Source organism: Nomia melanderi, chromosome 7 (genome assembly GCF_051020985.1).
Source record: "Nomia melanderi isolate GNS246 chromosome 7, iyNomMela1, whole genome shotgun sequence".
NCBI lineage: Eukaryota > Metazoa > Arthropoda > Insecta > Hymenoptera > Halictidae > Nomia > Nomia melanderi.
The window spans coordinates 7,063,446-7,076,265 of NC_135005.1; the positions used below are offsets into that span (position 1 = coordinate 7,063,446).

At 35.5% G+C, this 12,820-nt stretch overlaps 1 protein-coding gene across 10 annotated transcripts in view; it reads left to right on the top strand.

Annotated features, from left to right (window-relative positions):
- zip (myosin heavy chain 10) overlaps positions 1-12,820 on the top strand; it is a 38,873-nt gene that overhangs the window by 18,507 nt on the left and 7,546 nt on the right. For 3 of the 10 annotated variants that reach the window (XR_012998960.1, XM_076369180.1, XM_076369181.1), the window contains exons 4-14: positions 1,933-1,956; positions 3,662-3,700; positions 5,108-5,200; positions 5,554-5,716; positions 6,267-6,956; positions 7,121-7,767; positions 7,885-8,865; positions 9,142-10,005; positions 10,362-10,631; positions 10,850-10,864; positions 11,294-12,714. Coding sequence is in view for 9 of the 10 variants with exons in the window: in XM_076369180.1 (XP_076225295.1) it covers positions 1,933-1,956; positions 3,662-3,700; positions 5,108-5,200; positions 5,554-5,716; positions 6,267-6,956; positions 7,121-7,767; positions 7,885-8,865; positions 9,142-10,005; positions 10,362-10,631; positions 10,850-10,864; positions 11,294-12,714 (5,207 nt within the window). In the remaining variant the exon portion in view is untranslated. The remainder of the gene's footprint in view (positions 1-1,932; positions 1,957-3,661; positions 3,701-5,107; positions 5,201-5,553; positions 5,717-6,266; positions 6,957-7,120; positions 7,768-7,884; positions 8,866-9,141; positions 10,006-10,361; positions 10,632-10,849; positions 10,865-11,293; positions 12,715-12,820) is intronic. The other 7 variants (XM_076369183.1, XM_031970692.2, XM_031970694.2 and 4 more) reach the window with 7 other exon arrangements.

Consider the following 12,820-nt stretch of genomic DNA (forward strand, 5'->3'; position numbering starts at 1 on the left):
GCGTTTCATAATTCGACGTCCCCGAGCACGGTCTCGGCTCCTCGAAACGCGAAATTATTGAAACGAGAGTCGCTTGCCACAAGTTTCGCAACGTGCGTAACGCGTTTCGATCCGGGGAATTAATTAATATGCGTTAAGTCGATGGGAGCGACTCTTCGCGACCATTACTCATCGCGGGATTCTTGCAGGAAAAACAGCGTATCGGTATCCTTGCCTTGTAACGACGAGTCAGACACATGGCGGAGACTTCGAATCGACGCGTTGACCGTCACGGGAATTTCGAGTATTTTTTTTTTTATAATAATATTACGTTATATTATATTATTTGATAAGATTCTATCGGTTAATCTTTCCACTTAACCTATTAACTGTGGAATTTAGTTTGAAAAATCTCTCGTTTTGCGCGAAATAAAATCAAAAAATGAAAGCTGTACTCGTCAAACACAGAAAGAATACACCTATGGTATATTATAATAAAAAACTAAAATTACATGTTTATCTGAAAAAATAAAGAGTTCATCGTTGAAAGAATTAGTATCATTTCAAGCTTTAAAATGACGTGTATACTCGTCAAACGCAGTTAACTGGTTAAGTCCTTGCCAGATGGTTTATTTGATTCTCAAAAGTCAGTGATACGGAGATCGGTCGCGGACTCTTGTTTTTCTTTTCAATGTGGCGTCGGTATTATAATGCACGAATAAATGTCATAAACCAATACACCAGAAGATAGCAGAAAATTGGAATAGTTGTGGAATAAAATTGACACTACATAGCTTAATAAAATCTAATTTAATCTATCAAAATTGATCTTCCAACTTTCTTAAAAAGAAATACGCCAATATTATTCTTTCGCTAATCTAATGTTTCGGGGCAATTTTCAGAAAACTGGACTGTTTGGGTTTATCTTTATTTTGAAAACTTAAAGAAATGTAAAAACCCGTGTTACTTATGGGATAACCTAATATTATATAATATTATAATTTTTTTATAATGCAATACATTATTATTATTACTGTCAGTATATACTATTAATTTTAATGTAGAAATAAATAATCAATCAACTCACCTAAATTCTCTTTACGTCGTTCTTCATCAAAGAAAATTTCATGTAAAATGAGTACACGAAATTCATATTCGAAACAGATCCGCGTCTCTTTAGCAATGTGCGCGATCAGCGATGGCGCCTGGAGGCTTATTTAAACCTGCACAGACGCGCCATTCTCATACTCTATATACAGGGTGTTCACATAATTTCCAGTCAGCATTTCTCTCGTAAACAATAAGTACCCACAAGAAATGAAAAATAAAACAATTCTTCTATTCCTCGTAACGAAACTAATTCATAAAATCGTCAGTCTATTATTAACTATTATCCATCGTTATCTACCATTATAATTATCAGTAGAATTATTATCACTGAACATATTATTGCATCGAACCCATTATTATTGAAACATGATTCATCCATTCAAAAGGATTGTAAAATTCTAGTTGCCATTATTCGCGAGCAACCGAATGCAATGGGACGGATAAACTTGTTCGTGATCCCTGCGAATAGCCCACGACGATGAAAAGTGTTATTCACAGAGCCGAACAATGCGTTCGCCAACATGGAAGTCCCATTGAATATTCGATTTAACCTTACGAGTAAGATTTCAAGCATTCGAAGCGAACGAAAGTCTCTCAAGGGATCACTGGGAATGTTTCCGATCGCCTCGACTCGATTTTTCGTCGAGTCAACGCATAAATCCTTTCACGGTTAACCCGTTAAATGGTATCCTTGTATATCTCAACACTGGTGCGAAAGGGAAGCTTGAACGAGAACAATTGTAAAGAATTATCACCTTGGAATGAAAGTTTGGGATTCGTGAATTTAACTTTGCACATTCTTTTATTCCCGGTGCTGACTTTCGACGGCCACGACACACCTAGACACCGAGTCCGGCATTAATCATAGTAAGTCAACAATAAAATGATCTACATTCTGTTCACACAATATATCTCCTGCTAATCTGCTCTCTGTCTTCTCTTTTTTGTATCTTCTTTCTTTTCTGTTTCTCTTTCTCTTTCTCCTTTTCTTTCTTTCTCTCTTCCTTTTTCTTTTTTGTTTCTTTCTAATACACTGTTGTTCCTTTCATTTTCTGTCGCTTCGACAGTTAATCGTTTTTTTCTCCATGGTTTGGAAATTCGCCGGACAATTGTTTTGTTAACTTTTTCTTTTTTTACTTTTTTTGTTTCGTTTTTGTCACTGTCCAGGACAGGCTAGTTAAAACGGATCGCGATTAAAATGGTTCTGATCAGGCGGAATTCTGGAACGAATACCTTGATTCTTCAACTAAATCGAGAAACTTGTCGGAACGATCGAACGCTTTCGATGTTTCGACATGTTGCTTGTGTTCTGTGCAATAGGAACGATAAATGTTTTTGTAAAATGTTGAACGAAAAGGAGAAGAAGAAATTGGTTTGAAGTTTGATGACTTGTTGCGGAACTGTAGTTTGTTTTTTTTTTTTAAGTTTTCAATGTCGTTCATGCGTTTAAAGATAAGTAATTTTTTACTGATGACAACTGTCTGTCGTTATCATTGTCACTATCGTTATGGTAAAAGTTCAGTTCCTAGTGTTTGCTGAAGTAAAATCGTTTACTTCTCGCGTGTAATACAATTCCCTTGTTTGCGCTGATTTTTACTGTTTCGTCTGGTACAACGCAATGTTGCACTGCACAAAATTTAAAAATAAAACTTGAACTCGAGCGAGTCGTACACGAATTCAACAAAATCTGAAACTTATTGTTTTTTCTCCATTTAAGTTTGAATAATTAAGTTACTCGAGTTCGTTTGGCGTAACTATCAGATTCCTGGACAGTTGTACGATTTTAATTAACTTTGTCGATTGGTACGTGCACTCGAACGTAGCTGTCTCATCGTTTTTTTTTCTTATTGTGTATAGTCTCGTGATTAACGGTTGCCCTTTTCTTTAACAGATATACTGACACATGGATTGTTGTCTCCATTTTGATTTTGATTGAATGTTACTCGAGAGATATCTTTCATTTGACATTTGCTTCCATTCTTGATTATTAACTGAAATATTTTTACGAAAAATTTAAAATTGAAGGTTTTATAGTCTCATATTTAATATAGTCTCTTTATTCCTTGATATTGTACTTATATATTTAAATTAATTAAATTAAAAAGAAAATTTCAAATTATATTTGAATTATTGGCTAGAAAAAAATAAACATGACACGATGGTTTCCTTAAAATTTACAGTTCCAGTTATCGAAGATATTTTGAAAATGTACATATATGGATGAAACGTCCGAAACGTTCCTCGAAACGAATTTGAATTTTAAATTCGTTCCACGTGGTACCAAGATGGAGACAGGTGTCCGTGCGTTACTGTATTCTGATAATCGTCGTATACACATTTCTTTCTCTCGTTCTCTGCATTGTCTTTTGCGAAAAAGAAGAAAAACCGACGTCTCATTCCCTGTTCATTCCACGCCCACTCTTACTTTTCGATACTAACAAATTCTGGTGTTCATTTTATGGGGACATTTTCAAGATAATAGTCTTGTCTGTTTAATTAAAACGAACCAACAAAAAGTTTTGTAGAATTGTAACAAATCTTCCTTATCTTGCTCGCTGCTCGCTGGATTCAGGGTTCCGGAAGCGTTTCGGATAAATTTGCGGTAATTAACGTGAGAGTCGATTAATTGAATTTACTTATTAATGTATCCTGTATTCGTGCTTGTGTGCGTGTACATGCGAATTTGTATGCTTGATGTTGTGTATTTTTTTCTTTTCCTCCTGACTTTACGTTTTGTTTTTCTGTTTTCTCTTTTTCTTTGTTTTTTTCTTTACCAGCTTTGTACGCTTCGTCCGTAACAAAACGAGATTTAGAGAAATAACTCTTTCGTATTGTACCAACTCGATGATCGAGGTGATCCTTATTACCACGCACAAACTGAAACGATCATTAGAAGGGACTACTTTTAATTATTCCGAAGTAGACTGAGAATAATGAATTACTCGAATTCGATTATTTTCATTTTACTAATACTCCGAATACCCGTTTAAGTATCCGCAGCTCTTTTCTTGAATCATTATTTTCACGATAACGGTGCAGAATTACGATAACGATGCATTATCAGTGCCGAGGATCAGTTTTAAGATCTTTCACGCTGCAGAAATGTTGGCAATAGTTTTGTTCTTTGATTGTTAATTTTCCCAGTTTGTCGATTCTTGCGATTTTTGTCAATTGTACAAACGCGATTTTATGTCATTCTTTTTTAAGAATAAATCGTGATTAATTACTTTGATTGTGTACACTGTAGATCAATTGTATGGGACCAAGATCCAGTCTTTAATTAATGAAAATTCTTGTTTCTTTGTATTTATATTCCTCTCCTTCTGCAAATACATTTACAATTACAACATGAATATTCTGTATAATAGTTCTCTGTACAGTTTTAATTTTTTCTTAATCAGCCTCTTTACATAGTATTCTGAACCGTACAGGCCATGAATTTTTCTCGAAGAATGAAGAAAACAACAAAAACCGAGAATTTGCATTTATTAAATGGTTAGAAGCATGTATAATATTTTTTCAATTCTGCGCTTTGAAGTTTCGTTATCGAATTTTGTCATCGGAAGATCAGCGATTTAACGGATCTCGTACATTTCGTCGATAGTGTACTTAAAATAGTATCGATTGCTTTCTACGAGCGATTAATTATCTTTGTTTTAAGTTTTAATTACATTATATGCGTTCCATCCTTATTGATTTTCTTGTTTAGCATAAAAGAAAGTTGCTGCCAAACTTCGAGATCGCATTGCTGCATTAATAATATATTCGCAGTATTTTAGAAGCTTCTTTTAGCGTAACATTGTTTGCTCCCTTTTTAACAGATGTTCGTTGCCCTTTTGTAACGATATTAATTGAAAGTTAGACCATTAGTGAATAAGACACTTTGTTTATTATTTGTTCATTTCAAGTTTGATGAATTCGTAAAAGATTGTCCTGGTAATCGTGATGCACATCCCCTATGCGTTCAGATTAGCCGCAATGGCCGCTTCTCTATCAATGAAATCGTTTTTCGTAATAGGGTGAATTGGAACAGCAACTTCTACAGGCAAACCCTATCCTAGAGGCTTTCGGGAATGCTAAGACGGTGAAAAATGACAACTCCTCTCGATTCGTAAGTTTCAGTATTTTATTTCGTTCACAAATTTACAATATAGTTTTTATTAATTCAATTTCTTAATCGTTTGTTCTTCCACTTCTTTTGACTAATGATGGTTGTCTTTTGTGGTTCAAATTTTTGTTAACGCGTCTTATAAATAAATATAAAATTTCATATTATATACGATATTACATATTTTATTTAAAGAAATATAGATATATTTCATATAACTCATATTTCTCACTCTATATATTTATATATAATATTCTTAAATTAAGAATGAGTATTTTGTGAAAATGTACTTAATGATCTCTATTTTGGTTTCATTAATTTGTTTAAAAATATAAATATTTGTTGAATTCGTCCAGGGTAAATTTATCCGAATAAATTTCGATGCTTCCGGGTATATTGCCGGCGCGAACATCGAAACATATCTACTGGAAAAATCGAGAGCGATTCGGCAAGCAAAGGACGAAAGAACTTTCCATATATTTTATCAGCTCCTCGCAGGTGCTTCGTCGGAACAGAAGAGTAAGTGAACTTCTTCGAAATAATAGCGAGAAATCAACTTGATTATCCAGATAATTATTTTAATGTTCCAGTTTACGGGTTTACTCGAGTAATATAGAGGGTGTTTGACAACAAATGGGAGAAAATTTGCAGAGTGGTTCCTCATGACAATACAAAAAGAAAATTAAGAATAAAAAATTGTGGTATCGGATTCGTTTTCGAGTTATTAAGGATTGAAAGTTTCCCTGACCTTTAATCATTAATAATTTGAAAACAATATTAAAATCGACATTTTTTTATTGTTAATTTCCGTCTTACATTGTAGATTATTAAATATCATCCGTTTACAATATTTTAAACAACAGCAATGTTAATCTTGTAACTACAAAATTTTTTGAAAATCGTTTTTATATTTTGAGAAAAGAAAAATCAGTTTATTTCTCTTTTCTCATGATTGTTTTGTGTTTTGTAACTGAATTGATAATTAGAATTATGTGGTGACTATATTTTTACTGAATACATAGAAGATTATAGGATAACGTAGTTGATATTGTTATTTGAAATTTTCCAGAGGAGTTTATTTTAGAGGATCCAAAACACTATCCATTTCTCTCAAATGGGGCATTACCAGTTCCTGGTGTAGACGATTCAGCCGAATTCTTCTCAACAGTGAAGTCTATGCACATCATGGGCATGACAAATGAAGACTTCTCCTCGATATTTCGTATAGTGTCTGCGGTAATGTTATTTGGCTCGATGCAGTTTCGTCAAGAAAGAAACTCTGACCAAGCCACGTTGCCTGACAACACTGTTGCACAAAAGATTTCTCACTTGCTAGGCTTGAGCGTCACAGAAATGACGAAAGCATTTTTAAAACCAAGAATTAAGGTGGGCAGAGATTTTGTAACAAAAGCACAAACGAAGGAACAAGTTGAATTTGCTGTAGAAGCGATCTCAAAAGCTTGTTACGAGAGGATGTTCAGGTGGCTTGTGAATAGAATTAATAGATCTTTAGATCGAACGAAGAGGCAAGGGGCTAGTTTTATTGGTATACTGGATATGGCTGGGTTTGAGATATTTGAGTTGAACAGCTTCGAACAGTTGTGTATCAATTATACAAATGAGAAATTGCAACAGTTATTTAACCATACTATGTTCATTCTGGAGCAAGAAGAATATCAAAGGGAAGGCATCGAATGGAAGTTCATAGACTTTGGGCTGGATCTGCAACCAACTATCGACCTGATTGACAAACCTATGGGTAAGATTCAGAAAGAAAGATTTCGGTTAACTTTTGTTCTTCATTTGATTAGACTGACATTTTGTTTGAACCCTTTATCAGTAAAACTTTAAAGTTATTATATATGTTGCGTTTAGTGTACATGGTTCAAGAAATTAAAGAAACTTATTCTGCTTTTAAAACAGGTATTATGGCATTGTTAGATGAGGAATGTTGGTTCCCCAAGGCTACAGATAAAACATTTGTTGAAAAATTAGTAGGTGCTCATAGTGTGCATCCTAAATTTATGAAAACAGACTTCAGAGGTGTAGCGGACTTCGCAATTATACATTATGCTGGGAAGGTTGATTATTCCGCTGCTAAATGGTTAATGAAAAACATGGATCCTCTGAATGAAAATGTAGTTAGCCTTCTACAAAATTCACAAGATCCTTTTGTTTGTCATATTTGGAAAGATGCGGAAATTGTTGGAATGGCTCAACAAGCATTAACTGATACACAATTTGGAGCAAGAACAAGGAAAGGAATGTTTAGAACTGTGTCGCAATTATATAAAGAGCAATTGGCGAAGTTAATGGTTACCCTTAGAAATACCAATCCAAATTTCGTTAGATGCATTATACCGAATCATGAAAAGAGGGCTGGAAAAATTGATGCTCCTCTGGTGTTAGATCAGTTAAGGTGTAACGGTGTACTGGAAGGTATTAGAATTTGTCGTCAAGGATTTCCAAATAGGATACCATTCCAAGAGTTCAGACAAAGGTATGAACTTTTGACACCCAACGCCATTCCTAAAGGATTCATGGATGGAAAGAAAGCGTGCGAAAAAATGGTAAATATTGTAGTTTTTTTGTTGTTATATTTTTTCCGGCGTACATATACTCAAAATAATTATAATTAAAACAAAACAAAGAACATTCTTTGCATTGTAAAATGTTTAATATTTCAGATCCAAGCACTTGAACTTGATCCCAATCTGTACCGTGTTGGTCAATCAAAAATTTTCTTTCGCGCTGGAGTTTTGGCACATCTTGAAGAAGAACGTGATTACAAGATTACTGATATAATTGTCAATTTCCAAGCGTTTTGTCGAGGTTTCCTTGCTCGTAGAAATTATCAGAAACGTTTGCAACAGTTGAATGCTATCAGAATCATCCAAAGAAATTGTGCGGCGTATTTAAAACTCAGAAATTGGCAGTGGTGGCGTTTGTACACTAAAGTGAAGCCCTTGTTAGAAGTAACCAAACAAGAAGAAAAATTAACTCAAAAGGAGGATGAGTTGAAGCAAGTGCGGGACAAGTTAGAATTACAGATGCATTCTGCCCAGGAATATGAAAGGAAATATCAACAGGCTATTGAAGAGAAGACAGTGTTAGCAGAACAATTGCAAGCTGAAGTTGAATTATGTGCGGAGGCCGAAGAAATGAGAGCACGACTAGCTGCCAGAAAACAAGAACTGGAAGAGATCCTTCATGATTTAGAAGCGAGAATTGAGGAAGAAGAAGAAAGAAGTGCCGCGTTAACTCAAGAAAAAAAGAAATTACAATTAAACATAAGCGATCTCGAGGAACAACTAGAAGAAGAAGAAGCTGCAAGACAGAAGTTACAATTAGAAAAAGTACAGTGCGATGCGAAAATTAAGAAGCTTGAAGAAGATCTTGCGCTTTCTGATGATACGAATCAAAAGTTATTAAAAGAAAAGAAAATTCTTGAAGAAAGGGCAAATGATTTGTCTCAAACACTCGCCGAAGAAGAAGAAAAAGCGAAACATTTATCGAAATTGAAAGCCAAACATGAAGCGACGATTGCAGATTTGGAGGAGAGATTATTGAAAGATCACCAACAAAGACAGGAAGTCGATAGGTCAAAGAGAAAGATAGAAACTGAAGTATCGGATTTGAAGGAGCAACTTGCGGAAAGGAAAACACAGGTATAGCGAGATTAATAAATTGTTTATTAACGATTTATGCAAACCAATAAGTATCGTCCGTTGTTTGAAAAACGAACTGCGGAAGGAATGCGGGTATGAGTGGTCAGAATCTAGTGTGTTTTCGGCTTTAGTGTGTGATTGATCGAAACAATCACACGTACACTAATCCCGTCGCCTCATACAACGCATTCAGTGGAAGCCCCTCTTACCCCTGTGCCGTTCTGCGACTCGTCTTTCGAACGACGAATGATGCTAACAATATTAACTTCTTTACAGGTAGAAGAACTTCAATTACAACTTGGCAAACGCGAAGAAGAATTAAATCAAGTAATGGCAAAGATGGATGAAGAAGGAGCAGCGAAAGCTCAGGCGCAGAAAGCTCTACGTGAGTTAGAGTCTCAATTAGCTGAGCTACAAGAAGATTTAGAAGCAGAAAAGGGCGCGAGAAGTAAAGCAGAGAAGCTGAAACGTGATCTAAATGAGGAATTGGAAGCTTTGAAAAACGAGTTGTTAGATTCTTTGGACACAACTGCCGCACAACAGGAATTGAGAAGTAAGCGGGAACAAGAACTAGCAACACTGAAAAAGAATTTAGAAGAAGAGACATCGATGCATGAAGCAACATTGGCGGATATGCGTCATAAGCATACCCAAGAACTAACAGCTTTGAACGAGCAGATGGATGCACTGAAGAAGACTAAAGCAGTCTTAGAAAAAGCAAAGGGTACTTTGGAAGCTGAAAATGCTGATCTAACATCAGAGCTTCGTTCTATTAGTGCCAGTAGACAAGAATCGGACAGAAGAAGGAAACAAGCAGAGCAACAGCTTGCTGAAGTGAATGCAAAGCTTGCTGAAGTTGAAAGAAATAGGCAAGAATTAGTGGAAAGAGTTACAAAATTACAGCAGGAATCTGAAAGTATTATGCAACAATTGGAAGCTGCGGAATTGAAAGCTTCAGCTGCCTTAAAAGCTTCAGCTACATGCGAATCCCAGTTTACAGAACTTCAACAGCAATTGGAGGAAGAAACCAGACAAAAATTAGCTCTGAGTTCAAAATTAAGAGCGTTAGAAAGTGAAAAGGAAAGCTTGCATGATCAACTGGAGGAAGAAGAAGAAGCGAAGAGAGCCTTAGACAAACAGGTATGATTATAAATTGAAATTCTCATTTAAAAAGCGGCATTAAAGCAAGAAACAAAGTTGGGAATAATTCTAGTCCTGCTTTGGTTTGATAACATACCGGATATGTTGAGTCTATTAGATTACTTTATTAAATATTCTCGAAATATTTCGGTTATTTTGTAGTTATTTCTTTAGATTTTCTATTGTTCTTTTTTATTCGTGAAATTAGTTGAATTATGTCAACTTTTTAATAAATTTTTGGATGACAAAAACGTTGCGATATTTGATACGTGTACAGGTTATAATTACATACAGAAATTGTTTAAGTTGATGAAAGGAAGAATATGTTAACAAATATATGTATATATTTTACTTAGTTACTTGGCTTAAACGTACAACTGGCTGAAGCTAAAAAGAAAGCAGAAGAAGAAGCTGAAGCCGCTGTAGCATTGGAGGAAGCTAGAAAGAGATGTATTAAAGACATGGAAGCAATTCAAAGACAAGTTGAAGAGCTGCAGGCTGCCAATGATAAATTGGACAAATCAAAGAAGAAAATACAAGCGGAATTGGAAGATAGTATTATCGAGCTTGAAGCGCAACGAGCTAAGGTGCTGGAATTGGAGAAAAAGCAAAAGAATTTCGACAAGGTAATTATTTATTTTTATATTATTTACTTATACGCTTATTCTTATATTTATTATTGTATAAAACAAGAGTTTTTAATACCTATATCATTACAGTGATACAAATAATATATCTCCTGATTAATAATTTAATTCCCTATTATAAATTAGTGTTACTGTTATTTATAATTATATTAATTTAAAATTAATAAACTTATTACCTTTTTTATTATTAACAATAGTTTGAGGAATTTTCTGTGAGTTTTTAATAATAATATTATTACTAATTTGATGTTATCGCATTATTTTTTACATCTAATATTTTTGTTTTGTTGTATTCAATTACTACAAACATTTAGTTAATATTAAACACCTTACGGACTACTTCTGCATTATCATATAATCTATCTTTTAAAGTATTCGATATTGAATACCTTAACTATTTTTATAATTTTCAGTGTTTTTAACTATTTTCTTGTAAGTTCTCTACAATATTATATCGATATTATGTAACACATGATCCGTAAAGTGTTAATCTCTACATAAAACTATCATATATTTATTTCACGCTTATACACAACAAATATTAAATTAATCTTGTTACATCATAAAGTATTAGTAGAATCAATGTTACAACTTGTAAAAATCTGAGCACTATTGTAACACGATTATTATTACTTTTTAAGGTGCTAGCCGAAGAAAAAGCAGTATCCGAACAATACGCTGAGCAACGCGATGCTGCGGAACGCGAAGCTCGCGAAAAGGAGACGCGCGTCCTATCTTTGACTCGTGAACTGGACGAGATGAACGAAAAGGTGGAAGAGCTTGAACGCATTCGACGAGGACTTCAGTCGGAACTCGACGAACTCGTGAACAACCAGGGAACAGCGGACAAAAACGTGCACGAACTTGAGAAGGCGAAGCGAGCCCTCGAATCTCAATTGGCCGAGCAACGTTCACAAGTAGAGGAACTCGAAGACGAGTTGCAGTTCACTGAAGACGCGAAGTTGCGATTAGAAGTAAACATGCAGGCGCTGAGAGCACAGTTCGAACGGGATTTGCAAGCTAAAGAGGAACAAGCCGAGGAGAAACGCAGGGGATTGGTTAAGCAGTTGCGTGACCTCGAAGCGGAACTAGAGGATGAACGGAAGCAAAGAGCCGCCGCGATAGCCCAACGCAAGAAGATGGAAGCAGATTATAAAGATATTGAACAGCAACTGGAAATGCATAACAAGGTAAAGGAAGATGCATTGAAACAGTTGAAGAAACTGCAGGCACAAATAAAGGACAGCACCAGAGAAACCGAAGAGGCCAGGGCTGCTAGGGACGAACTGGCAGCGAGTGCCAAAGAAACTGAACGGAAAGTGAAGAGTTTAGAGGCGGATTTGATGCAGTTAACGGAAGATTTCGCCAGCAGTGAACGGGCAAGGAGAGCTGCCGAGAACGAAAGAGATGAATTACAGGAGGAATTAAATAATAACGCCAACAAGGGTACGCTGATGCTGGACGAGAAACGAAGACTCGAAGCTAGAATTGCGACATTGGAGGAGGAATTAGAAGAAGAACAGTCGAACGCTGAATTGTTCATAGACAGAGCCAGAAAAGCGCAGATAACGATCGAACAACTGACAAACGATCTGACCACTGAGAGATCGACTACGCAGAAGTTAGAATCGCACAAATTGTTGTTGGAGAGACAGAATAAGGAACTTAAAGCGAAATTGACTGAATTGGAAACTGCCCAGAGGGCGAAAACTAAAGCTACCATTCAACAGCTGGAATCAAAAATTAATAATCTCGATGAACAATTGGAAACCGAGGCAAAGGAGAGATTCGCGCAGCAGAAGATAAATAGAAAGTTGGAAAAGAAATTAAAGGAATTGAGCTTACAGTTAGAAGATGAGAGGAGAAATTCGGACCAATACAAGGAGCAAGCCGAGAAGGTGAATGCTAGGATGAAGGCATTGAAGAGACAGCTCGACGAAGCCGAAGAAGAAATTAGCAGGCATAAAGCGATGAAGAGGAAAGCACAGAGGGAAATGGATGATATGCTAGAATCTCAGGAAGAATTGACCAGAGAGGTGGCAAACCTCAAAAACAAATTAAGGTACGCTTCCAAAATTTTCTGGAAACATATAAAACTTTAGTTTCGATTTAAAAGTACAATAACTGTATTTGATTCGAAAATAAGAAATCATTACATTCTATCAAAA